This window comes from Bathycoccus prasinos (assembly GCF_002220235.1).
Source record: "Bathycoccus prasinos genomic : Chromosome_10".
Classification (NCBI taxonomy): Eukaryota; Viridiplantae; Chlorophyta; class Mamiellophyceae; order Mamiellales; family Bathycoccaceae; genus Bathycoccus; species Bathycoccus prasinos.
In genome coordinates, this window is record NC_023999.1 from 140,934 (window position 1) to 166,024 (window position 25,091).

At 49.0% G+C, this 25,091-nt stretch overlaps 14 protein-coding genes across 14 annotated transcripts; 4 read left to right on the forward strand and 10 right to left on the reverse strand.

Annotated features, from left to right (window-relative positions):
- Nucleotides 1-138: 138 nt before the first annotated feature.
- Bathy10g00780 (pyruvate phosphate dikinase) lies at nt 139-3,372 on the reverse strand (the record flags this gene model as incomplete). Its single annotated transcript, XM_007510672.1, has 1 exon — nt 139-3,372. The coding sequence occupies one exon, from the start codon at nt 3,370-3,372 to the stop codon at nt 139-141; it is 3,234 nt and encodes a 1,077-aa protein (XP_007510734.1).
- Nucleotides 3,373-3,500: 128 nt separating this feature from the next.
- Nucleotides 3,501-5,816, forward strand: Bathy10g00790 (predicted protein; the record flags this gene model as incomplete). Its single annotated transcript, XM_007510692.1, has 1 exon — nt 3,501-5,816. One exon carries the CDS (start codon nt 3,501-3,503, stop codon nt 5,814-5,816), a length of 2,316 nt encoding a protein of 771 aa, XP_007510754.1.
- A 160-nt stretch (nt 5,817-5,976) lies between these two features.
- Bathy10g00800 (mitochondrial carrier family) lies at nt 5,977-7,170 on the reverse strand (the record flags this gene model as incomplete). The annotated part of the gene is made up of 1 exon (XM_007510664.1): nt 5,977-7,170. One exon carries the CDS (start codon nt 7,168-7,170, stop codon nt 5,977-5,979), a length of 1,194 nt encoding a protein of 397 aa, XP_007510726.1.
- Nucleotides 7,171-7,373: 203 nt separating this feature from the next.
- On the reverse strand, nt 7,374-8,408 carry Bathy10g00810 (impact family protein; the record flags this gene model as incomplete). The annotated part of the gene is made up of 1 exon (XM_007510624.1): nt 7,374-8,408. One exon carries the CDS (start codon nt 8,406-8,408, stop codon nt 7,374-7,376), a length of 1,035 nt encoding a protein of 344 aa, XP_007510686.1.
- Nucleotides 8,409-8,738: 330 nt separating this feature from the next.
- Nucleotides 8,739-9,116, reverse strand: Bathy10g00820 (unknown protein; the record flags this gene model as incomplete). Its single annotated transcript, XM_007510452.1, has 1 exon — nt 8,739-9,116. The coding sequence occupies one exon, from the start codon at nt 9,114-9,116 to the stop codon at nt 8,739-8,741; it is 378 nt and encodes a 125-aa protein (XP_007510514.1).
- A 355-nt stretch (nt 9,117-9,471) lies between these two features.
- Nucleotides 9,472-10,281, forward strand: Bathy10g00830 (enoyl-CoA hydratase; the record flags this gene model as incomplete). Its single annotated transcript, XM_007510800.1, has 1 exon — nt 9,472-10,281. One exon carries the CDS (start codon nt 9,472-9,474, stop codon nt 10,279-10,281), a length of 810 nt encoding a protein of 269 aa, XP_007510862.1.
- Nucleotides 10,282-10,402: 121 nt separating this feature from the next.
- On the reverse strand, nt 10,403-12,079 carry Bathy10g00840 (unknown protein; the record flags this gene model as incomplete). The annotated part of the gene is made up of 1 exon (XM_007510667.1): nt 10,403-12,079. The coding sequence occupies one exon, from the start codon at nt 12,077-12,079 to the stop codon at nt 10,403-10,405; it is 1,677 nt and encodes a 558-aa protein (XP_007510729.1).
- A 112-nt stretch (nt 12,080-12,191) lies between these two features.
- Nucleotides 12,192-14,045, forward strand: Bathy10g00850 (succinate-semialdehyde dehydrogenase; the record flags this gene model as incomplete). The annotated part of the gene is made up of 1 exon (XM_007510660.1): nt 12,192-14,045. The coding sequence occupies one exon, from the start codon at nt 12,192-12,194 to the stop codon at nt 14,043-14,045; it is 1,854 nt and encodes a 617-aa protein (XP_007510722.1).
- A 59-nt stretch (nt 14,046-14,104) lies between these two features.
- Nucleotides 14,105-15,681, reverse strand: Bathy10g00860 (histone acetyltransferase ESA1; the record flags this gene model as incomplete). Its single annotated transcript, XM_007510753.1, has 2 exons — nt 14,105-15,472; nt 15,667-15,681. 2 exons carry the CDS (start codon nt 15,679-15,681, stop codon nt 14,105-14,107), a joined length of 1,383 nt encoding a protein of 460 aa, XP_007510815.1.
- A 215-nt stretch (nt 15,682-15,896) lies between these two features.
- On the reverse strand, nt 15,897-19,772 carry Bathy10g00870 (Ion transport protein; the record flags this gene model as incomplete). The annotated part of the gene is made up of 1 exon (XM_007510604.1): nt 15,897-19,772. The coding sequence occupies one exon, from the start codon at nt 19,770-19,772 to the stop codon at nt 15,897-15,899; it is 3,876 nt and encodes a 1,291-aa protein (XP_007510666.1).
- Nucleotides 19,773-20,373: 601 nt separating this feature from the next.
- On the reverse strand, nt 20,374-20,682 carry Bathy10g00880 (predicted protein; the record flags this gene model as incomplete). The annotated part of the gene is made up of 1 exon (XM_007510485.1): nt 20,374-20,682. The coding sequence occupies one exon, from the start codon at nt 20,680-20,682 to the stop codon at nt 20,374-20,376; it is 309 nt and encodes a 102-aa protein (XP_007510547.1).
- Nucleotides 20,683-20,822: 140 nt separating this feature from the next.
- On the reverse strand, nt 20,823-22,157 carry Bathy10g00890 (U5 small nuclear ribonucleoprotein 40 kDa protein; the record flags this gene model as incomplete). Its single annotated transcript, XM_007510584.1, has 1 exon — nt 20,823-22,157. The coding sequence occupies one exon, from the start codon at nt 22,155-22,157 to the stop codon at nt 20,823-20,825; it is 1,335 nt and encodes a 444-aa protein (XP_007510646.1).
- Nucleotides 22,158-22,484: 327 nt separating this feature from the next.
- Nucleotides 22,485-23,546, forward strand: Bathy10g00900 (predicted protein; the record flags this gene model as incomplete). Its single annotated transcript, XM_007510380.1, has 1 exon — nt 22,485-23,546. One exon carries the CDS (start codon nt 22,485-22,487, stop codon nt 23,544-23,546), a length of 1,062 nt encoding a protein of 353 aa, XP_007510442.1.
- Nucleotides 23,547-23,668: 122 nt separating this feature from the next.
- Bathy10g00910 (cysteine desulfurase) lies at nt 23,669-24,979 on the reverse strand (the record flags this gene model as incomplete). Its single annotated transcript, XM_007510688.1, has 1 exon — nt 23,669-24,979. The coding sequence occupies one exon, from the start codon at nt 24,977-24,979 to the stop codon at nt 23,669-23,671; it is 1,311 nt and encodes a 436-aa protein (XP_007510750.1).
- Between the last annotated feature and the right edge of the window lie 112 nt (nt 24,980-25,091).

The window sequence follows — 25,091 nt, forward strand, 5'->3', positions numbered from 1 at the left end:
TGTTTTTTGCGGCGGAACGTGTGACGTTTTTGACTGATTTTTTGACTTAAATTTTTTTCAATTCTTCTGAAGAAATTTTTTTTGTCTCTCTCTCTCTCTCGTAAAACGCTTCCTCTCTCTCTCTCTCTCTCGTATAACTCACTCTCTTTCGCGTTCTTCGTCCTCCTCCGTGTGAATCTGCGCTTTCGCGACGGCTAACCTCGCACCGAGCACGCGAAAGGCAGAACACGAGACGACGTTTATTTTATTTCTCACGAAAAATTCGATTGATTTTGGGTTTCCGGCGTGTTCGCCGCACGCGGAGACTTCGGCGAGGCGACGAAGACGACGAGGGCGACTTTTCGGTTTGCCGGTTTCGTCTTTGTCGGTTTCCTCCTCCTTTTCCTCCTCGGTGATCTCGTTTAAGGCGATTTTGATGAGCTTACCGACGCCGTCCCAATCTAGAATTTCGAACGGGTCGACTAAGGCGACTTTCTCGCGCTCGTACGCTTGGAAAAACGAGCTGTCGTCGCGCGAGTAGCCGAATGTCATTTGCGTCAAATCGTTCGTGCCGAGAGAGAAAAACGACGCTCGAAGGGGGAAGTTTTCCTCGCCGACATCTTCGATGTCGATCAAGTTCTTCGCGATTAAGCAAGATCGGGGCGTTTCGAGCATACACCCGACTTTAAACGGATGGTAATCGAGCTCGTATTCGCGTTCTTTTGCCAATCGGCTTTCAAAGTGTTCTTTGGCGAAGCGAAGCGTGTGGCGTCTCGCCAAATACGCCGCGTGCATCTCGCGATCAATGATGTGGACTTGTTGGAGGTATTCACTGACCGTAGCGACGAGCGGGATCATGATTTTGACGACCGGTTGGATGCCAGTTTTCTCGTGCGCGTCGTAATACGCGTGCGCGATAGCGCGAGTGGTCATGGCCGTAATTCCCGGATGTGAGATTCCCAACCTACATCCTCGATTTCCCAACATGGGGTTCGTTTCGCGTAACTTTGCGATTTTCGCGCGCAACGTCGTCTCGGAGACGCCGCAGTACTTTGTGATTTCTTCCAAGATCTCCGGATCGTCTAACTCGGTATCTTTCGGTAGAAATTCGTGCACGGGCGGGTCTAACAAACGAATCGTGATGGACTTCTCGTGTCCCACGGCGTGAAGAAGGTTTGCGAAATCGTATCTCAGGATCGGTTCGATATCCGCCAAAGCCTTTGCGCGAGCGTCTTCGTCGCTCGCGAGGAATAGCTGGCGAACACATCGAACGCGATCGGGAGATGCTAAGAACATGTGTTCCGTGCGGCATAAACCGACACCTTTTGCCCCAAACGTCTCCATGGCGAACCTTATTTCTTTCTCCGTATCGCAGTTCGCGTAAACGACGGTCTCGGATGGGATATCGTCGACCCATTCCATGAAATCCATCAACGCTTTGTTGTCTTTTACGGCGGTTCCCAACGGTTCCAACTCTTTTTCACCTTCGATGACTTCGCCTCGCGTGCCGTCTATGGATATGAAATCGCCTTTTCTGAACGAAACGTCCGGATACTCTTCGAACACGACCGATCGTTCGACGATAGTTCTTGGCGTATCGGCCGGTTCGAGCGCGTCGGGATGCGTGGTAAGGTCAATATGCTCAAGGCGAGGATGCGGAGCAACATGATACTCGTGATCGACAAAGTGCATGGACTTTGTTCCCGCGACGCACGGTTTCCCCCAACCCCGCGCCACGACGGCAGCGTGAGACGTCATCCCGCCGCGCGCGGTTAAAAATCCTTCGCTCGCGTGCATACCTCCAACGTCTTCTGCGCTCGTTTCTTCTCGGACGAGGATAACTTTCTGGCCAAATTTGTGCATTTTAATAGCATCCGCAGATGTAAACGCGATGCGTCCTGACGCGCACCCTGGACTGGCTGCTAGTCCTTCCGCCAAAACGTTCCAAGAGTCGATACCGCCTCCCAGAGACGTGAACGTCGGGCGACGAAACGTCGGGTGGATGACTTGTTCGATGTGTTCGACGTTGACGTACTTCGCGACGGCATCTCTCGGAGAGATCAGATTATTCTTCTCGACGAGATCAGTGGCGATTTTAAGTGCCGCGATTCCAGTTCGTTTGCCCACCCGACACTGTAAAATATACAACACGTTATCTTCGACGGTAAACTCGACGTCCATCATGTTCTTATACGCCTTCTCGAGGACATCGCAAGCCTCTTTCAACTCCTCCAAAGCGTCGCCGAATCCGAATTTTGCCATATCTTCGATTTGCTCGGGCGTTCGAATACCAGCTACCACGTCTTCGCCTTGCGAAGATTGCAACCATTCGCCGTAGATCGTATCGTCGCCTGTTGCCGGGGATCTGGTAAAACACACTCCGCTCAAGCTCTTGTCGTTCAAGTTCCCATACACCATCGCTTGAATATTGACGGCAGTTCCCGCTAGGCCAGTTGTCTTGGTCACCTCTCTGTAGACGCGCGCGCGCGGGTTATTCCAAGACTTGAATACCGCCTCGATGGTTAACATCAACTGTTCCTCCGGATCCTGCGGGAACGTTTTATCGTGCGCGTCGTAGACGTCTTTGTAACTTTCGCACAAAGATTGTAAATCATCCGCGTTCAAATCGACGTCGTTTTGCGCGTTTCTCAACTCTTTCAACTTTCTCAGTTTTCTCTCAAAGTCTTCGTGCGGAATCCCAAACACGACGTCTCCGAACAAATCCAACAATCGTCGATACGCGTCGTACAAAAAACGTTTCCCAGATTCCTCCGTAAAAGACGTCGCCGTCAACGCGTCCACCACTCGATCGTTCAATCCTAGATTCAACACCGTATCCATCATCCCAGGCATGCTCGCAGCTGCCCCAGATCTCACGGATAACAACAAAGGCAACTCCTCGCCGACAAAATCCGTACTCTTTCTCCAGAATATCTTCGACACTTCCTCGCCGATCACGTCCACGGCTTCGAAAATCAACTCCTCCAACCCGCCTTTGAATATCTCTTTCCCTCTTTCGAGATATTCCTTGCACGTGTTCACGCTCAGCGTCGCTCCCGGTGGCACTCTCAACCCGAGGTTCGTCATCGCCGCGAGTCCAGCACCTTTCCCTCCCAAGATTGATTTCATCGTCGCGTCGCCGTCGCATCGCGATTTCGTGAACAAGTACACTTTCTGTTTCCTCACCTCTGCGCTTTCTTTTCGTATCTCCTCTCCCGTTTTTTCTTTGACATCGCCGCTTTTTGCATCGGAATATCCGACCGACGCGAACACTTTTCGTCCGATTGAACGCAACATTCGCGGTCGTGTTTCTTTTCTTCTTTCAGATCTCTTTTTCGTTCGTGTTGTAAAATGTCGCGAAAAGGAGGACGATGATGCGCGGAAAAGCGACATTATTTGTGAAGCTTTCTTTACGCGTATTTTTTATTCAAGATACGAACGTGCAGCCAAATCCCTCAAAACAACTACAAGAACGAGAGTACCATCAAAGAGAGAGAGAGAGAGAGAGAATGAGCAACGCGATGGACAAAATCATCAACAGCGCGTTGGATGCGGTGGAAGAGCACGTGGTGCAACGGTTAGAAGACACCGGTTTGGTCGTTTTCGACGACGACGACGACGACGCGAGCAAAAGAACAACGCTGAAAGGGAGAAACGTCGTCCAAAAGTTGAAACTCATGCGAGAGGAAAAAAAGCGCAGGAAGGAAACGAAAGAGAAGAAAAGGAAAGAGATAAAGGAAACGAAGGCGGAAAGGAAACGAGAGGATAAGGCGTCGGATGCGAAGTTGATGGAAATCGTGAAGAAAGCGCAGCAGCAGCAGCGGGAAAATTCTGATGATGCGAGTGATGACAAAAACAAGGAAAAAGACGACGTCTTGGTGAAGGCGCTGTTGAAAGAGGTGCAACGTTTGCGCGAACGAGTGAAGACGAGTTACGAGGAGGAGGATGACGAGGACGAGAACAGGGAGACTGGCAAGAATGTCTCCTCTTTATCGTCGTCGTCATCGGAGGAAGAGGATTCCATCTTGCTCTCGGCGATTGAAGAAATCGAATCTACGTCCGCGTTGCGGAGCGAGTTGGACGTGTCTCTCCGACAGTTGCAGAGGAGCAAGCAAAGCACGGTGGATTCAGAATTGTTGGAAAAAGAACGAGAAGGATTCGAGGAGCGCTTAACTCGAGAAGTGGAGAAGAAGACGAAGGTTTTGGAGGTTAGAAAATCGGCGGCAGAAAACGCTGCGGATCAAGCGAGGAAGAAATTCGCCGCGGCGGAACAAAATTTACGAGAGTTGAGGAAGAGACACGACGAGGCGCAGAGTCGCATTTTTGATTTAGAAAATAACGAGGTGGAGATGAAGTCGACGTTGGCGAAAGATCGAGAGAGCTTGAAACTCGAAGCCGAGAAATTGCAGAAACGCGAGGAGGAATTCGTGAATAAGACGAACAACGTCATCAATAACGGCGGAGGAGTAGGTATGACGATGAGGAGTAATAACAACAGTCTCCCGGAACTCGGCGTCGCGGCTCTGGAGGAAAAGCTACAAGTGAAAGAGAGGATGATTGCAAAACTGGCGGAAGATGTGGAGGAGATGGAGAACGCGTCGGTGGCAGTCGCGAAAGAGGCGGAAAAGAACGTCGCGAGTTTAACGAAACAGTTAACGGAGACGAAATTGAAATTGGAAGAAACGAAGAGAGAACTGATGAAGGAACAGAGCAACGCGGAAATGAGCGGTGCGAAAGTTGTCGAGGAATTGAGAGAAAGAGTGCGAGTGTTACAAGCGCTGGTGGATTCTGAAGATGGTGACGTAGCCGAAGCTATGTCGATTAGGGGAAGCGACGATACCAACGAAAGAGGCGAAGGAGAGGAAGACGAAGGCAACGGCGGTAAACCGCTGATTGCGGTTCGGGACAAGAACAGAAGATTAGCCGCAGAGATTGCCGTTGCGAAACGCGCGAAAGACGACGCGAACAAGGAGAAAGAAGTAGCCGTCGAAAGAGCGGTCGCGGCGGAGACGAAATTGATGCAAGCCGCGGAAACTATTTCAGTTTTAGAGGACGACTTAGCGAAGCGAACGACATCAACATCATCTGCCGCAACACACGACCCATCATCGTCCTCGACAACCACGACAACGACTACAGATACGGATATGATTGCAATTCTAGCTTCGCAAAGAGACCGATTCAAACGCCGAGTCTCCGAACTCGACGAGGAGAAAGCTCGCGTCACGACTGAACTCTCCTCGACGAGCGCCAAAGTCACAAAACTCGAAGAAGATAACGTCAAACTTTTCGAAAAGATTCGGTACGTTCAGAAATATTACGCGTCAAAGATATCAGGCGGTGCCTCCGCGGCAGTCAAAATTCTTCGCGTAGACGAATCTGGCGTGCCTTTGAGCGATTCCTTAGAAACGGAAAAATCTGCCAACAAAAGCGCTAGGTATTCGTGCGGCGTTGGTGGCGTGACGATTGGCGTGGACCGTTTGGCGATCTCAGATGGCATGCGCAAACGCGCACAGCGATACGGTTGTGGTTTCGGTGGAGGCGGTCACGGTGATTTAGAGAGCGCGAGTTTAGGCGGCGACGAAGGCGGCGTCGTGAGCAGATACCGCGATAAATACTTGGCAAGATTGAACCCGTTCAACGCGTTCAAACGCACGGAAAGCGAGGATGGAGGTTCATCAAATTTAGCGACACACGATCGATTAGCCATGGCGGGAGGTAAAGCGCTTTTGTCTAGTCGAGGCTTTCGCAGTTTTTTTGCGCTTTACTTTCTCGCCATGCATGGATTCTTGGCGATGGTGTTATACTCGCACCGAGCAAAGCTCTCGCTCGATTGAGAAATTCAGAAGGTTCTGTATTAAATGATTCTCGATAAAAGTAGTTTGTCGTAGCGCACACTTACTAGTAGAAAGATTAGTTTGTATTGATTGTTAGTCATCTACCGAGAGTATGTATATACCTAGGTATGGATAATGTACTGGAACGATTATGATTATTTTATACAACTTGTGGGGTTTTAAACACTTTCTCGACGATCGCGTTATCGCTCGATAATATCAAATGCTTCACAATCTCGTACGTCGCGAAGGAAACCGCGCTCATCGGCAAGCACCTCGTTGCCGCGACCTTTGCGCCTTTATACAAACTCCCAATACCTCTATTCATCGCCATCAACCGAAACGTGTCGTGGAAAGATAATGCAAACCTATTGGTCGCCGCTTTTCTCGCGATCAACTCCATCGGAAACGCCGCCAGTTGCCCGGTAGTCGCGGAAATCGCGCCGACGCACATCGAAACGTGCGGCTCGCAATACTCTTTGTCAAAGGTGTCCTTGTACCATTCGGCGATGATATCGTACGTCCCAAACGTCAACGCTGCTTCCGGCGCAATCGCCAACAACGCCGGCGTCAAGCCTCGCATTAAACCACCATAGCCTTCTTTCTTCACCACGTGATGCACTCCCAACGGGACAGAAAACGGCCCGGTAAAATTTTCCGCAATCTTCCCGGCGGCTTTCCTCGTCGCGTACGCGTCGAGAGGATACAACAACAAACACGCGCTCACTCCACACAACGCTCCGGCGAGCATTTTAATCGAAATCTGGTCTTTTTTCTTCTCTGGTTGTTCTAAAACTTCTACGCTTTTTCTCGCTGTCCTTCTTCTATTCTTACTACTACTCTTCGACGACGCTTCAGCCGTTCTTCTCTTCTCCCTCCGCTTCTCCAAAATCGCGTGTAAATTCGAGTTAAAGAAATGAAACGTCGCAAAATTCAGACCTTTACTCGGTCCGTATCGTAGAACCATCGTCGCGTTTCCGGCAAACAGCGTTTTCACGCCTTCAGTCCTGGCGATTTTTACCAGCGAAGGGACCAGTTTACTCGAACCAGTGAGCTGGTTCGTCATTTTCCTCACCTGAACAACATTTAACGGCGACGTGACGGTTCTCGATAACGCGCCGCCACAAAAACCGGCGACTAAGTGCGTCAAAAAAGTCGCCTCCCCGTGTTCCGTTTTTCTCGTCTTCTTTTCCTCGTCTTCGTTTTGTTGCTTCTTGTTTGATGCTTTTCCATCGACAGTATTCGTATTCACGTGAACAGATAAGCAAGAAACGGATTGATTTTTTCCTTCACGTCGTGACGTAACGCGATGAGTAGTCTCCGCCTTTCGTCGTAAAGATGGTAACGACGACATGACGAACGACAACTCCGCCGATGCCACTGCTTTTTCTGCTTTTCGATGCCGTCCGGAAAGTGGTTTTAGAGTCGCGCGATTGGATTGATTTTGTGTTTCTCTCGGGAAAAGACGCGGCGGCTTTTTTTGCGGGATTCTAACAAAAGCGACTTTAAACGCTCACGTTTCGAATATTCTCTGCGGTATTACATCGGCTAACTATTCTACTTTTTCTGGAACCCTATCGCGCCAACCTTCTCCAAAGCTTCGCTCGCGCACGAGTTTATGACTTTGAACCTTTGCGGTCCTAAGTGCGACCCACCGAACCATCTCGTCACGCAGACGAAGACGCACTCGCTCCCTCGCAAACGCAAAACGTTGGCCAAGTTCTTCCCGGCGCCGGTTTCACCGTCGTCGTTGAAATCGTCGTCGTTTGGTATTCGATACGCGAACATTCTCGGATGCGTGGCAGTTTGGACTTTTTTGTCCAGTAAGATGAGCTTTAACGCTATTTTGATTTCTTTGATCGTTTGGACGTTTGTTACCGTGTGCGCTTGGAATCTGCATTTTTCGTAACACACGATTTCGTGAGATTTGAAGCGCTTCCGAACGTCATCCGCCAGCTCGGTTTCTAACAACGGCGTGACGTTCGGATCACCCTCGTGTTTCCAACTCACCAAATGATCGTTATTAAATATCGCCTCTTTCGTTTTCCTCTCCTCTTCGCTCATATTCTTCTGTTTCTCCCTGCGTTCTCTGGCGTACCTTTCGTTCTCTTCTTTTTCCTTCGCCTCTCGTTTCTTCGCTAGCGCGTCTTCTCGCGCGAACATTTCTTCGTACTTCTGTATGAAATCAAACGCGAACACTTCGCCTTTCTTTGACAGGTATAAATCGTCTTTCATCTCTGTGACCATTTTTTCAAAGTCCCACGAAAAGTTATCCGGCGTTTTTAACACATCGATCGAGAACGCTTTTCGCGAAGGATACGAGTTGCCATCGAAGGTCAAAATCATTCGATTTGTGGGTGAGAACGTCACCGCAATCTTCTTCTCTGAAAACGATTCAGACGACGTAAACGACTCGTTTTCTTTTCCAAAATCTTCTCGACTAATAACGACGACCTTCTTTTCATCTTCTTTAACTTCTTCTTCTTCTTCTTCGTTGTTGTTGTATATCGCTTTCAACGCTTCGATTTCATCTCGAATTTCCCTAAAGTTTTCCTCTTTCTCCTGAGGCTGCAAACACTCCACGTCTTCCATATCAGATGATGAACAGCAACATTTTTTAGGGAGTGTAACGCGTGGTTCCTTTATTATGAGTATTGCGTGTGTTTTGCGCGTAGTAGTAGCAGTAGTATTCAACGAGAGAGTGCAACAGAGTAAAAACTATATTATGAAGACAAAATCTAACGAATTACGCACTACGTCCGAATCTCCAACATCGGACTCAACATACACAACTGTTGCTAAAAGAGCTTCATTTTGTTGAGAATCTGATTTTAGTAACTCTTCTCGGTCGATTTGTGGGCCATCTTCGGGAGTCTCAGTATTCTACAGATCATCGTCGTTACGCGATTCGGTCTCTCGTGATTACTCGGAAGCCGCCTCGGGCGCGACAGCTTTCGGTTCTTCTTCAACAACAGCAGCAGTAGCGGTCGCCGCCGTTTTATTTCTCTTCGCTTCCAATTGTTTCATAAACTTCTCCTCGGCGTCTTTCGCCGGGTCGTATTGCGAGGACGGCATGATGTATCTCGGCTCGCCGTTCGGCGGGGGCATGGTGCACGGGGTGACCAAGTTGCACGTGACTTCCGCGAAAGCAATTTCGGGGGATGAAAGAAGCATCATCATCATCGATAACGACGTCGTCGTTGCGACCCCGAGAAGCGCAGCTTTCCTTACACGATGATGATGAGGATGATGATGATGATGATTGTTCTTGTTGTCGTTGGTGTTGTTCTTCGCGACCATAACGCAACAAAGACGTCCAGGTTGCTGCGGCTGCCTTTTCGTAGCACATTTCGTATGAGTATTCTTCAAAGAAGAAGAAGAAGAAGAAGAAGAAGCTATTCTCGTTGGTGTTGTTGATGATGATGTCGCTACAGAAAACATGACGACGAGGATGATGATTTGCGCGTTTATGTGTGTGTGTTTCTGTGTTTCTCTGCGCGCAGATATAATGGAGAATTTGACACATTTTCACCTCACAACTACTCTTATAACTTAAAGTCAGCCCGTCAAAGAGACTTCAGAGGAGAAAAGAGAGACGCAACGAGAGCGATTTTGTGCGCAGGAGCAACGGAGCAGTGGTACGTACCATTTTTGAATGAGTCGCGTCGACGTGCGAGCGTTAAAGGAGGACGAACGAATCCAAATCGTCACCATCTCGGGAAAGGAAACGAGAAACAGTTTAGATAAGAACAGTTTGAAACTGTTGGCGTCGGCGTTTATCCTCGCGAATGAGGAGGAAGAGAACGAGAAGAACACAAAAGCGAGATGCATTATAGTAACCGGCGACGGAGACGAGGCGTTTTCGTCCGGGATAAACTTACACGCGGCGAAAGATGTGTTCCAAATGTCTGAATTTGATTACGACGCAGACGTAGTACACGCGATGGAAAAGTGCGAAATTCCTATCGTTTGCGTGGTGAACGGAATCGCGATAAACGCGGGGTTTGAAATCGCATTAGCTGCGGATATCGTGTTGGTAACCAAAAATGCGGTTTTTATTGACACGCATATGGATTTAGGCTTACTCCCGTCTTGGGGGTTATCGACGAAACTTCCGCGAGCGGTTGGCGCCTCCAACGCGAAGTTGGCGAGCGTTTTCGGTGAAGCGTTGAGCGGGGAAGACGCGGTTCGTTTCGGATTGGCACAAGTGAAGGTATTTGAGAGTAAGAGTGAGGCTATGACAGAGGCGATTCGTTTAGCGAAACAGATGATGGAGAAGAGCAGGAGTACAGAGAGAGCTCGAGTCGCTTTGGACATCATCGATAAAGGGTGGGAGAAATCCTACGGAGAGGCGCGAAAAATCGAGCGCGAAAAGGCGTTTGCGCAATACAAAACGCTACCGCTGGATGAAATGTTTAAAACGCCTCGAATTTCTGGAAGAGGAAAAATGCGGTCAAAACTTTAATAAAAGAATAATAATAGAATAGAGCAGTTTAGATAATAGAAGCGTAGATTTGTAGAGAGATTAAAAGAAGAATGAGGAGAAGCGCATCATCATCGCGCAATAATTTTTGCGCGCGAATCAATTATTGCGCTGCGTTTCTAGAAGTGCTGTCTTTTTGCGACGAAACCACGGTCGACCGTCGTCGTTGCAACTGACTCGCCAGTTCTTCCATCATGCTCATTTGAGCGCCGCCTCTCGATGCGTCCGCGGCAGTTTTTTTTGTCCTCCCCCCTGCGCCTGTTTTGGTTTTGTCGTCGGTATCACTCGTCGCGGTCGACTTTCGAGGCTTTTTATCCTGATCCGTGAAAACACTAACTTTTCTTAAATTCGCACCTCTTCTTATAGCTTCCATGAGCGCGCCGCGTCCATCGTCGCCTGCGGCAAGCGAAGGCATTTTTTGCCTCGAGGTATTCGAGGGTGGCGGTGGCGGCGGAGGCGCAGGCACGGACGCCGGCGCCGGCCTGTTGACGTTGTCGTTACTGCTATTGCTACTCGTTCCAACGCTACGTTTTTGACTCGTCAATGCAGAGGCACTCCCTCCTCCTTTCTTTTTTTTCGGCGGTTGCGCATTCCTCGTCGCCCTCGTCGGTGGATTTCGTAAAAACGCGCTCGGACTGTACGGATTCTCGGACGTGAGCGTAAACTCGTACAAATCAGTTCCGCCGTCGCCTTCTTTACTTTTCTCCCCGGTATCCTTCTTTGACGCGGATGGTCCGGGCGACGGTAACGTTCCAGGAAAGACCACAACGGGCGCATCTGAAGCCTTCGGACGAAAACTGAACACGCTTTCCAACGACTTCTTCGCGCTGACGCTCTCTTCGTCACCGGCGGCAGAAGTGCTCGCGTTGTTTACATCGGCATCCCGCGTGCGTGCGCTTCGAACGAATTCCTCCGGAATTGCGATTGATTTCGGCGGCGGCGAAGAGAGAAAAAGTTTTTTCGCAAAACCATCGCTCAATTCTTCCGCCTCGTTACCGTCCTTCCAGACTTCTTCTTCTTCTTTTTCTTTTTCTTCTTCTAAAACGTCTCCTTCGCCGCCTTTCCCTTTACCTCCAAAACGCAACGCTTCGCAATCGTAGAACGCCGTCTTTGCCGGAACCACGTCCGCCAAGGACCCTCTGCGACGGAGGATGCGCTTCGCGTCGACAACGAATTCATTTCTCCCTCCCCCATCACCACCTTTCATCAAAGACCTCGCCAACGCCCTCGCTCTGTCCCCGTACCGTCTCGCCTCCTGTGCCATCCTCTCCAAATCTTTAAACGCCCTCCTCTTCGGTCTCTTTTCATTCGCTTTGCGGAGCGCTTCCCGCACCGTATCGTCGTACCGACACCAAGACATCCCGCCGCCGCTTTTCCTCCCACTCTTCTCCACCACTCCAAAAGGGTACTCCCTCGAAGACTCCACCACTAACAAAAGTGAATCCTCTTTTATCCTTTGTGCGTTCTTGACTTTCTTCTCGCATTTTTGCACTCGCTCGTCCATCTCGAGCAGTTTTAGGAGCACACCATCCATCTCTCGTTCCAAGTCTTCGCACATTTTGTCCGAGATTTTTGAGACCTGTTCTAACGCGCATAAAATCGTCTCATTCGCAGAAGAAGCGCTGAATACTGTTTCGTCGTCGTTTTCTTCGTCTTTCGCACTCTTTTTCGTATCGTTAGACTTCTCAAACGTTGTTCTTGTTCGTGTTGTTCGAGCGGCGGGGAGACAGACCGCCAACGGTATCGTCGTCGCGAAAAGATCATCTTCGTTGGTGTTCATGCGTATCTCTCCGTAACGCGCGGTGCTCTGAATGTTTGCACGCTCTTAAAGCGCACGTGTGCGTTTAATTCTTCTCTCTCTTTCTCTCTTTCTCTCTCTCTCTCAAAGTTCTATGTGTGCGGCTTTAGGTGAGACTCCTTATGGGGGAAAATGCATCACTTTTCGAGCAAACACATCACACATGAAGAAGCGAGCGCTTTCCTTCCTCCACGCGTCGTCAAAACTCTCATTCGGTCGCTCTCCTCGATTTTCTTTTCAACGTCATCTTTTGTGTCCTCGTTTCTTTTCTTCTTCCTCTTCGTCTTCTTCTCTCGAGAATAGGACCGGAAAGGAGCACACATTCTTTCGATATTTCTCGAGACGAGACAACGAATCCGGTGTCTACGTGAGAACGTCTTTCCCTCTCGAAGACGAAGAAGAAGAAGACGAAGAAGATAAAGATAAAGAAAGAGGCGCGGTGGAAAACGAGGATATCGTCGTCGTGAGGAACGCGGCGACGAGACAACCCATCGCCACCGTGGTCTCTCTCGTAAAAACGAATGATGTTCAGCAGACGACGACGACAATTAAAGCGAAGTGCTTGGAAAAGCTGAATTTTTTAGAGGAAAATTTTCATCGAGGAGGAGGCAATAAAGGAGGCAAATGGAACGCACGCACGAGCCGAACCCGAGCTTCGATACTACAGAAATGGCACGACTTAATCGATCGAGAGAAAGAAATCATCGCGAAACTGATGACCTATGAAAACGGGAAACCGAGGAGCGAAGCGTTGGGGGAAGTGGCGTACGCGAATTCATTCGTCGAATGGTTTTCCGAGGAAGCGACGAGAGCGTACGGAAGGAACATGCCGTCGTCGACGTCGACGTCGAGTCGGTGTTCGGTGATTAAGCAACCCGTGGGGGTGGTTGGGTTAATATGCCCGTGGAATTTTCCGGCGGCGATGGTGACGAGGAAAGTCGCCGCGGCGTTGGCGAGCGGATGTTCCGTGTTGTTAAAACCGAGTGAAGTGACGCCTTTGTGCGCGTTGAAATTGGTAGAATTGGCGTACGAGGCGGGCGTGCCGAGAGAAGCTTTAGAAGTGATCGTGACGAACGAAAGCGAACAGGTTGGGGAAGCGATGACGGAATCCGACGCTTTGAAGAAGATTAGTTTTACCGGGTCGACGAGAGTTGGAAAGTGGTTAGCCAAGCGAGCGGGGTTGAAGAAACTGTCTCTTGAACTCGGCGGGAACGCGCCTTTTATCGTATTCGAGGACGCTGATATCGACAGCGCGGTTTCCGGCGCGATGATGGCAAAGTTTAGAAACGCCGGGCAGACGTGCGTCAGTCCGCAACGGTTCATCGTCCACGAGAGCGTGTTTGAGGAATTTTACGAGAAGTTTAAAGAACGCGCGGGAAAATTATCCGTCGGGGATAACTCGAAAACGTACCCGAAAGGCCAGTTTTCCATGGGACCTTTGATCAACGCGAAAGCGAAGGAGAAAGTCGCGCGAGCGTGCGAAGATTTTTACGGAGGGAAGGATAAAGTTTCCACGCCGTGGTGGTCGACAGATGACGTCGATTCAAATTTCGTGTACCCGCAAATTCTACGCATGGATAAGGAAATCAAACGCGAACGCATCGTCGCGGCGGGGAGAGAGGACGAAAAGAAGGCTCTGGTATGGCGAGAAGAAATTTTTGGACCGATCGCCGTTGTGACCGATTTTCAAACGGAGAAAGAAGCGTATGATTTAGCCAACGATACCAAGTCCGGTTTATGCGCGTACGCGTATACGCGAGATATATCAAAAGCGACCAGAGCTTCCGAAAGTTTGAATTTCGGCATCATCGGCATAAACACCGGGGCTATATCTGCGCCCGAGGCGCCGTTTGGCGGTATGAACGATTCCGGCTACGGACGCGAAGGCGCCGTAGAAGGCATGGAGGCTTTTTTAGAAACGAAATACGTAGCGTTAGGGGGTGTATAATACTAGTAGTAAGTGAAGTAGTTTGTAGTAGTTTACATTTTGTTTTGTTGTCAAAATTATTACCCGCGATACTTTTCGTATTCTTTATCCGCGTTATACGGCGTCCAGATAATTTTCTTCGCGTCCACTCGCACGCCCGGTCCCCCGGCGTTTTTCAAATGTTTCTGAATCAAATCCGGCGCCGCGCAAATCACGTACGCGCCTTTCTGATACGCCAATAAGTTCAAGTGTTGCAACGTCGTGATGATATCTTCCGTTTTAATCATCGTCAAATCCGACAAGTCTTTAATCGACACGAACTGTCTGTTTGGATCCGCCAACAACGCCAGCAACTCTCTCGTCCAATACCCTCGGTAGGACACCAACCCGAGATCGGACAAAGGTCGCTCCGGCGTCCCGACTTTTCCTTCTTTCTTCGATAACTCGTACGAAAACGCAATCAGTAATTTCCCGTAGCCTTTCCGTTGGTACGGCGGTAACGTCAAAATACACGCCAAGTTATACCCTTCCTCCGAACACTTCTCCTTGGAAAAGTACCCGACGACGTGGTATCCTCTCTCGTCCCATTCGCACAAGACGTAAAACAAAAACAGATCGACGTCGTAATACAACGTCTTGTGATCCAAAAACAACTTGGCCAAATAACATAAATTTTGACAAAACATTTTGTGCTTCTTCCCGTCGATTTCAAAGAAGGAAATCTTTCCGTTTCGGTAGATTTCCTCTCCCGGCGGATGTTGCACCGTGCACTTCTTCAAATGTCTTTGCAATTGCTCTTTCCTTTTGAAAAACGCCAACGTATACTCGCAAAAGTACAACTTCTTGGTCCCGTTATACTCCGGAGGAAACGGCGAGAAATACCACGTGTCCATCTCGTGATTTCCAAGCTCGATGCTCAAAATATTCCGTACTTTTGTGAACTCCTCGTGCTCTTGCAACGCCCTCGGATCAAACTCCGCGTGCTCCGGGTCGGGATGCGCGTTCCCGTGCCCGCCCCCGTGGCCTTTCATCTTATTCTCCGCCGCGACGCCGTCGTTTTCTACTTTCACATCGTTCTTCTCGTTGTTCTCTCTCTTCTGTTTCTTCTTTTTCGGATCCTTCTCCCCGTCCTCTTTGCTCGGTTGCGCGTCCGCGACTTCCTTCGTCCTCGGTTTCTCCAGCGTCCCTAAATCAAAATCCATCAAGCTCACCCACGTGTCCAAGCGTCTGTTGAACGCTTCGTAGTGCACGTAGTACTCCACGTGTTTTGCATTCTCGGGTTTGTCCGGATCGTCTCGTTTTTCGATGATTTTTACCATGTAAAATTCATCCCCCGAGCGAAATCGGCACATGAGGCGAGAATTCACATCCAGAGGTAACGAGACGTCTCGAGGGACGATTACTTCGTCGTTCGATTTCGGGCGTTTTTTGTTCTCAGAGGTGTTGTCCTGTCATTCATTTAAGAGAAGAAGAAAGTAATGAAATGTCAGCTTAAAGAAAGAGAGAACAAGAGAGATCAGAGAATTCGATCGGTTTTTCCTCCCTAATTTTGGGGGCAAAGATGATGCATCATCATCAATCACAAAAACATTATGTTATTATTATTATTAGTAGTAGTAGCATCACGCGAGGAGCGTCGTACCTTTGGCTTGACCATTATTATTGTTTCTTTTTCTTCGTGTACTCTCTCTCTCTCTCTCTCTCGTTTTCTCTTTGTTATTTTTGTCTCGTTGTTGTTGTTGTTGTTATTGAGCAAAAGAGGAGAAATTGTGGGGCAGACAGAAGCGAGAAATTTGGCAGCAAAATTCTTTCACACGCACGATGCAAGAAAAAATCGAAACTACGCGAGTATAAAATATTTCATCTGCAGTATTAAACTTTTATTTCTCCGATGACTCGGTTACTCCCCTCGAACAACTTCTCTTGGACGTTGACTAACGTATTTTCCGCTCGCACGCGAAACTGTTTCGCCAATAATTTGAGTTTACGAAAGACGCGCTTCGACGGATGGCCATGGCCGGAGAAGGAGGGGGGAGGCGGTTTGCGGAACTTGGAGGAGTCCTGCGCGCGTTCGTGTCCTCCTAATCGGTAGGCTTTGAGTCGCATTCGGATGGATTCCTCTTTTTGGATTTGGAGTTTGCGCTCGGCTTCCTCTTCGTCCTCGTCCTCGTTGTTGTCGGATTCGCTTTCGCTGCTGGTGTCCGAAACGACGGAGGACTCGCTTTCCCAGCCTTCTTTGCCCGAGTTCGGGTGGAGCGCGTACGACTTTTCCAGAAACTCAGCTTGTTCTAACAAGCAAACGAGCAAGATGAAATCTGGGAAATCGATGGCTATTTTCGATGTTTTGCTCGCGTCGTCGTTTTGAATTTGTTGCTCCAGACCTTCGGAGAAGGAGATGTGATCTCGACTGCGGACGGTGTTGGTATCCGTCTTTCTCGGGCTCATCGGTATCGATTTTTTTGCTTTCGAATTTTCTCCACCTGGAATGGATCTAATCCTCTCGAGCTTGCCTTCTTTCATGCTATACGTCGCGGCTTTCTTAGCGTTGTGGCATCTTATGACTATTTTGTTCGCCACTGAGTTCCTATTCTGAGCGCTCCACAGTTGAATCACGCGTCGCAAATATCCCGGTTTGTGCTCGACTTGGACCTTTGTCAAAAGCTCCTCAACGTGCGAAAGTTTCATCTTCTGGTGACCTTTCCAATTCATCAAGTGAAACGTATTTTCTAAATCTTTAAACTTTTGTATCCCGACCTCGAAGTGTTCTTTGATGGCATCAGTTCTTCGTTTCAAGTTGATTTGAATAATCATCGAAGCCGTAGCTTCTTGCATCCCATTGACGATGACCCCGATGAACACGGAAACGAACACCAACGCGTTGATAATCACAAACGAGAAGAAATACACAAACGCGGTTGTTCGATTGCTTCTCGGGTGTTCGCACGGATACGGAGGATCCTCTTCCATTTCTTGTAGGTTGTGATAGTAAACGCCGTCGTCTTTGATGCCAAATTTATCGACGTCGCAGCCGAACATGTTCACCCATAACACGGCCGTCCAGTCTTCCAACATGGATACTTGAAACAACGTCAAAGAGGAAACCGGAACGGTTCGGAAATTGAACGGATCGTTCTCGGAAAATAACACTACACCAATAATGGAATAGGCGTAAAATACAAACACCATCAAAATCATCACGTAAATCAGAGAAAGCATTCCGAGTACTAACGATTGAATGATGATGTTCAATTGCGGGACCATACGCATGACTTTCACCAAACGCGCCAAACGCAACGCTCTGACGACTCTTGTAAACGACGCTAACGATTGCGCCTCGTCGAACGCACGCTCAGCAATCTCACCGCCTAAACCTACCAGAACGGTGACTAAATCGAATATGTTCCAACTCTTGTGTCTCCCGGTAAAAAAAGTCATCACTGGCGGATCCCAGTATACGGTGAACTTGATTACGATTTCAAACAAGAAGAGATATATGAAAGTCGACTCGACGTCTCTAATCCAGTTGGGGGAGTTGTCTACCATCGTGTGATCATCGCTATAGCGCGAAAATTGCGTGGCATATCCGCTAATAACGGCCGAGGCGATGATCGCGAGCATGATGAGAGATTCGAACCATTTCGTGGAGACTATATTTCTCGCCATCCAGCTTTGTATTTGTTCCATTCGCGAATCCGGAGTACCAAATTGATCTTTCTCCTTGTCATCCATGATGCCCGAAAACAAGTGCAAAATGGACATGATTTTGTTGTAGTGTACGAGTGATAAACTATCGTCTAACGATTTGCGCGATTTCCAGACAGCCCCGATCGTTCTCGAGGTGAATTCTTTCTTCTCTTCGTTTCTCAACTGATCGACGTGTTCGTTCGCTTCGTCCATTTTCGCGGTAATGATACCAATAACTAAGGACATCATGATGTTACCAACGATTAAGATCATGGACAGAAAATACATGCCGGCAACGATTGGTTGCCCCTCGGCGTAGATTTTCGTTTCCCCGTCGTCATCTAACACATACGGGCAGTACTCCATGTAATCATCCTCGGTGTATCCGAAGTGTTCGCATCCGTACATGGTCGTCATCAAATATGTCCGCCAATCGTTCATTGTGGCTACGTTTGCGGCAGTCAGAAACGAAATCCCTAAATCTCGAAAGTGCATCGGGTCGGTCTCTGAAAATAAGGTGGCGCCTAACACAGCGTACACGTACATGACGACGAGAAGTAAAATAACCACCCACCCCATACCTTTGATCCCGGCGGCGATACCGGATAGAATCACCGAAAATGTTCGAAACGAGTAGAAAAACTTCAACACGCGAATCATTCGCAACAATCGAAACGCGGTGATTCTCCCGGGACTCAACCATCCGTCGTCAACGCCCGGCAAAGCGTCTACGCAATAACCGTAAATGATTAAAACGTTAACCAAGAAATCGTAGATGTTGCTCAAGTTTAAGAAATACGACCACGGTTCCCATTTTGCTAATCGGTACGTCTCCTCTATTTTCTCCGTCTCCTCTTCGAACTCGTGGTTGTAAACTATTTCTTTGTGCGTAATACGAACCACCGGCCCGGCACCACCGATTTTAACGATCGTTTCAATCAGAAACGTTATGTTGATGATGAGCTGTACCGCGTTGAAAAACGCCAAGCGCCACCCGCCAATCTGGTTCACCGTCGCAACCCCGACCCAATTATCGATACCTTCCGAGATGACGTAGAGAAAAACCATCGTCGCGATCCAAGTCGTAAAGAATCTCGTCTGCGAAAACTCAAAAAATCTCGAGCCTCGCACCCAGTTCCGATCGTCCATTCTTATGTCCGCGTCGTCGTGCCTTCGTTTGGGCTCAATTTTCGCAACCTCCATCGTCCATTTGACCTGTTTCTTCCTCACACCGCTCGCGTATTTCCCTAATTTCGTGTCCTGTTTTGTCAACTTCTTTGCGACTGCGTTTAAAATTTTCTTAAACACTTTGTTGACGATATCTAAGGTTGGATACCACGTGTTCTCTGGGTTCGGCAACTCGTACCGACTCGCTCCCCTCGTTTGCGTTCGTTTCATCATCGATTTCTTTCCGTATTCGTAGCCGTCATCGACAAACGAGTCCACGATATCAAGTGGCGTTCGTCGATGCACGAGAGTTTTACTTCGTTGAAATTCCTTCCTGTATTTATCTTCGGAGGAAGTCTTCGTGACATTCCTCGTCGTCGTCGTCGTCGCGGCGGCGTGCGTTCTCGTTCTTCTCAGGTACGTTTGACTTTCCTTCGCACCATCGTCGTTGGTTTCGCCTAACAAAACGTCGAACGAATCCTCCATCAACACGTCCAGCTCCTCCTTTCGATCTAAAGCCACTTGATACTCGTCTTCTTCCTCTTCTCCCTCTAGTTCTTCTTCTCCGTCTGCTTTCGCCGCCGGATTTGCCGTCTTCGCTCCGCCGCTCTTCCCGCTAAAGAACGTCACCGTCCGCATCATCCCGGGTCGTTTGTGATCTTTCACTCGAATCATCGTCTGCGCTGCTGTATCTTTTTCATCCTCTCTCGACGACGCCGCATGCATCGACGATTGTCTTCTTCTTCGCTTAAAAAACTCCCCCTCTTCGCTCTCTTCTTCTTCTTCTTCGTTTCTTTCCTCCTTGTCCTCCTTTTTCCTTTCATCGTCCCTTTTTGCGCGTTCGTTCATTTTCGCGGCGATGGCGGCACCCACGTGTCGCGAGAGCATTTTCGGCATCACGTATTACTCGCCAGCGCGGTGTCTCTCTGGTCTGTCTCGCTCTTTCAATACTCTCGGATGGTGATTCGTATCTTCGCGTCCTTTCACAACACACACGAGCGAAACAACAACAACAGAATCTTTCCCGAGATGCGATGAGACGAGAGAGAGGTCAAAAACGCTCTCTCTCTCTCGCGCGCGAGAAGAACAGAAACGAGAGACAACTCCTCCTCCGCTTCCTCTTCCTCCTCCTCGAAGAAGCTCTCTCTCCTCGCGAATAAATAAATAAATAATGAAGCGGCAAAAGTGTTCGCACGAAATGAAGTTCTCGAAGGACCTTTCGTGTCTCTTTCTCTCGTAAAGTAGACTATTAAACATATAACGTATGGAGTATATCAATTACAAAACTAGTACAACTACAAAACAATGGACTCTCGAGACGACCTACTCAGCGCTTTCTCTCTCTTCTTCTTTGAGAAGAGTCGCGGTGGAGGACGGTCGTCGTCGGGAGAGAACTCCAACCTCTTCTCTCGATCTTTTCCCCTCTTTCCCTATCTAATTACTACACGGAGCGGCGACGACTTCGCTCGCTCTCTCACTTCAATCGCTCTCTGAATTATTATTTAGAATCTCTCATGATATTAATCCGCGCGAAACTCTTCCCCTCGAACGCCTCGGTGTACTTCTCGACTAAGTCTTTACAGTTTTCGAAATGGTTCACGCCTTCGTTTCGGTAGCACTCTCGCAGACGTTCTCGGATCAGTTTCGCTTTTTCGACGTCGATCATGCGCTCTCGAGTGTCGTGTTCTCTCTGTTGGACGAACGCGACTGGGTCTTCGTACGGGTTCGATTTGTCGAAAGATGCAGGAGGGGAGGAAGGGAAAGACGCGGCTTCACCGGCGAATGCTTTTGTTGTTGTTTGTGGCATTCGTTTTTGTTCGTTCGTTTTTGTTCGGTGTTCTGGTGCGCTCGGTGTTGTGAAGTTTCCACTCGGTTCATAATATACTAAATAATAACGATACTAACGATAATAATAATAATGATTCATCATATCAATGAATGCAAACGTTACAAAGCTAACTCACCTAAGAACACCTTCCCATCCGCACCCGCGCTGGCTAATACGGGTTCAAACGGATGAAACGCGACGGATAAACAACTGCCTTTGTGACCGGGAAGTTTGTATTTAATCTTGCCGGTTTTTTGGTCCCAGACGAAGACGTTGCCGCACGCTGAACCGGACGAGACGTACGTTGGTTTCGAGGACACGTTCGCTGAAATTGAAGGAGAACTCGCGCAACACTTGATCACGCGCTTTTCGAAATCGGTTTGGACGCCTTTGTACGTCATTTCGACTCTCGCGTCGGCGTTTTCTCGGAAAGGTTTTAAATCGAACAAGTTACACTTGCCGTCCATCCCAACCGAGGCGAGTTCGAATCCGTCTGGATACGAGTACGCGAGACCAGTGACGATATCCTCGTGTCCCTCTTTCATCGTCAACGCCGTCATTTTCGTATCTAAACACAACACATCATTCTTCACTCGCGCTCGAACTTCCTCGTTCGTGGTTTCTTGAAAACTCGTCGCGTATCGTAAATCCCAGGTTCTCACGATCCCGTCCGCCCCGGACGTGGCGCATTCTAACCCATCTTGCCTGAACGCGCACGACACGACTGGATACTTGTGCTTCAACTGCATCACCTCTTTCTTCGCCACTCTCGCGTCGAAAACTTTCGAAAACCCGTCGTCCGAGGCGGAGACGATTAAACTCGTCCCTCGTTCGTTCGCGCTCACGCAGTTTATCGCTCTCGAGTGACTCTTATCGTACTTCTTCACCTGCTCTGCGTATTCCACGTCCCAGACGCGTATCGATTTATCCGCGCTCGCAGAAGCGATCGAAAATTGATCGGAGAGGAATGCCAGCGAAAGAACCGCGTTCTTATGTCCTCTTAAAATGAATCGGTTTTCGATGTTGTTCTTCTTCTTCTTTGGTTTTTTCTCTTCTTCTTCTTCGTCTTCATCCTCATCATCAAAATCATACGACCACAACCGAACGCACGCATCGCTCCCTGCCGTCGCGATGAACTTCCCGTCCGCGCTAAACTTCACGTCGTTCACCGCACCCGCGTGTCCTTCGAGTAAAACAATCGGCGCTTCAAGAGACGACGTCGTCCGCCTTCGGCTCACGCCTTCTTTCCTCGGATGTGTCAAAGTCTTTCGTTTCTTCGTCGTCTCAACAATTGCACCGTTACCATCTTCTTCTTCTTCTTCTTCTCCCTCTGTTTTCGTCGTCGTCGTTTCAGGAGGAGGAGGCGTCTTCGATCGCGTTTTGCGTTTCTTCGTTTCTGCTGGTGGTGGTGTTCGTGCCTTCGTCGTCTTTGTCGTCTTCTTCTTCGGTGGCATGATGTTGTTGTTGTTGTTGTTGTTTCGCAATCAAAAATGACGAATTTTTCTTTCGTTTGTTTTCTTTTGCAAAGGAACTCAAGACTCAAAACTCTCCATTCTTTCCATAACGCGCGAAGGGGCTTTCTTTAGCGGCTTTAAGAAGAAGAAGCGTCTGACGGAGGATTTGAAAAGAGAAGAAAAAGAGGAGGCGCGTTTGAACAATAAACGAAGAAGGCAGAGAGTTTCGGTGACACTGCTTTAAAGGAAGAACGGGAAGCAGAGAAACGCGTTTCCTCGGTGTTTTTGTTCTCTCGTTGTTTTGTCGGTTCGCAGGCAAAAGCACAAATGCAGGGGAAGAAAAACAATCGAAAGAAGAAGAAGAACACGAACAACACTACGAATACCGATGCTTCTCGCAGTAGCAATGCGAAGAATAATGCCTCCTCCGTGTCGTCGGACGACATGGCAATCCTCCGAGAGCAATTACACAGGGTCAATTTAACGTTAAAAGACGTCTCCGCGGACGGGAACTGTTTCTTTCGAGCGATATGCGACCAGAGAGATGGGTCGGAGATTCACCACTTGGACGTGAGAGAGGAGGTGTGCGAGTACATGGAAAAACACGAGGAGGACTTCAGGCCGTTCGTCGAGGACGACGAGGAGTGGTCCGTGTATTTAGCGCGAATGAGGAAAGATGGGTCGTGGGCCGGGAACATGGAAGTGCAAGCGTGCGCGAGGTTGTTGAAAATGCGGATATGCGTGCATCGAGCGGGGCAGCCGCGGTGGGTGTTGTCGCCGTATTTCGGCGAGAGCGGGAGTAGTAGTAGCGGCGGCGGCGAGAAGAAAATGAGAAATAATGACATGTCGGTGAGAGAGGAAATCATGGACGAGGATTGCGCGTATCATCTAGCGTACGACGCGGATCGAGGGTGCGAACATTACAATAGCGCGAGGATGGTTGGGACCGCGGATTCGGATTTTCCAGGCGGGCCGATTTCGTTGCGATTGATCACGGACGCGGAGAGCGAGATTTTTGAGATTGCACAGAAGACCGGGTTCGCGAGAGATATTGGGAGAGTTCGAAGACATTTGAAGAAGGCGATAGAGGAAGGGAGAAAGATGGAGAGTATGAGTCACGATGAAGTCATCGAGTTTGCGTGCGAGAGTTTGACGGAGGAATTAGAAAAGGAGAGGAAAGAGAGGGAGAGTTTGTCCTTCCGCCGTAAAGGAGAAGAAAACGAGGACGAAAACGAAAAAGGGCTCGACGACAAAAATGCGCAACTAAACGCAGACGAAGACGATTATGGCGGCGGCGGTGGATGGGAGCGAGCGAAAACTAAACGCGAAAAAAGGAGAGGGAAGAGTAAGAGTCTTTTGGCGGAAGAATACGAAGCGCTCACGCTGTAAAGTTTACGAGAGCGACACTCATCCCCGACGACGAATAGAAGAAACGTAGCAGAAAAGAACATTAGACATTGCGATAATGTAATAAATAACACGGAGAAGCGGCAATAAAAATACAGGCGACCTCATTTATTTTCAATTTGTCTACTCGCTACGGCTTCGATGGCTTCTACGGCTCTCGAAATTTCCTCCTCGGTCGTGTGTCTTCCCACGGACAATCTCAAAGTACCTCTGGCTAAACTTTCTTCTAAACGCATGGCGAGTAAGACGCCAGAGATTGCGCCTCCGCCGTCTTCGCTCGAGTGACAAGCGGCGCCAGCGCTGGCGGCCAATCGATCTTTTAATTCTACTAACAACGCGCCTGCGTCGACACCTTCGATGGCGACGGAAAGCGTGTTCGGTAAACGTTTCGCGTCGTCTTTCGGCCCATTGGCGAACACTCGATCACCGATTTTTGTCGAAGCTTTTAATTTTTCGAAAAGCAAGTCGCGCATGCGTTTCGTATGCGCCACAAACGCGTCAAACTCTTCGTCCGCAATTTCGCACGCTTTCCCTAAACCGACAATGTGAAGGACATTTTCCGTGCCTGCGCGTTTCCCGCCTTCTTGTCCGCCGCCTTTTAAAAACGATCTGTACGGGTCAACGTTACCACCATTACTATCGATCTCTTTCGTTCTTTCAGAAAGAAAACTTTCCCGCAAAAATAGAGCCGCGATGCCTTTCGGCGCGCCAATTTTGTGTCCCACGATGGTAATCGCGTCCACGTTCAAATCATCCGCATTCAGCTTCACCTTCCCGAACGACTGCGCGGCGTCCGTGTGCACCAAAATTTTCGGATTCGTTGCTTTCGCTAAATCTGCGAACGCTCTCACCGGTTGCACAGCGCCCGTTTCGTTGTTCGCTTGCATAATAGTCACGCAACACACTCTGTCGCGAAACTCCGCCAACTGTTTCTCGAACGCCTCGACGTCCGCCGCGCCTTCCTCGTTTACCGGCACTAACGAGTACGTCAGTCGCTTCGCCTTTCGCTCGCTCTCTAAATACACGAGAACGGCTGGATGTTCCACCGCGGTTGAAATCACGTGCGGAAGAACACAATTTGCTTCATCAGACGACGCGGAAGAATTGAACAAGTCGCAGGCGATATCTATCGCTCGGTTATCACTTTCAGTGCCACAACTTGTAAACACAATTTCCTTCTTTCCATTTGTCGCGCCTAAAGCTTTTCTCACTCTTTCTCGACTTACATCGATGGCTACAGAACACGGCACGGCGTACGCGTGAATCGAGGACGGGTTGCCAAAGTGCGTGCGCAAAAACGGGAGCATCTCGTCACACACTTCCGGGAAAATAGGCGTCGTCGCGTTGTAATCCAAATAGACGCACGTTGGAATCATGCATTTGAGAGGCGTGGCCAGAAGAGAAGTCTTCTCCATTTTGGACGACGATTCAGACGACGCGACGATCAAAGAACTCGTCTTTTGCGCTCTGTGAAAGTTGCTGCGATGATGGTGGAAAGCAGACGAGGATGTTGATGTCGAAAAGCAC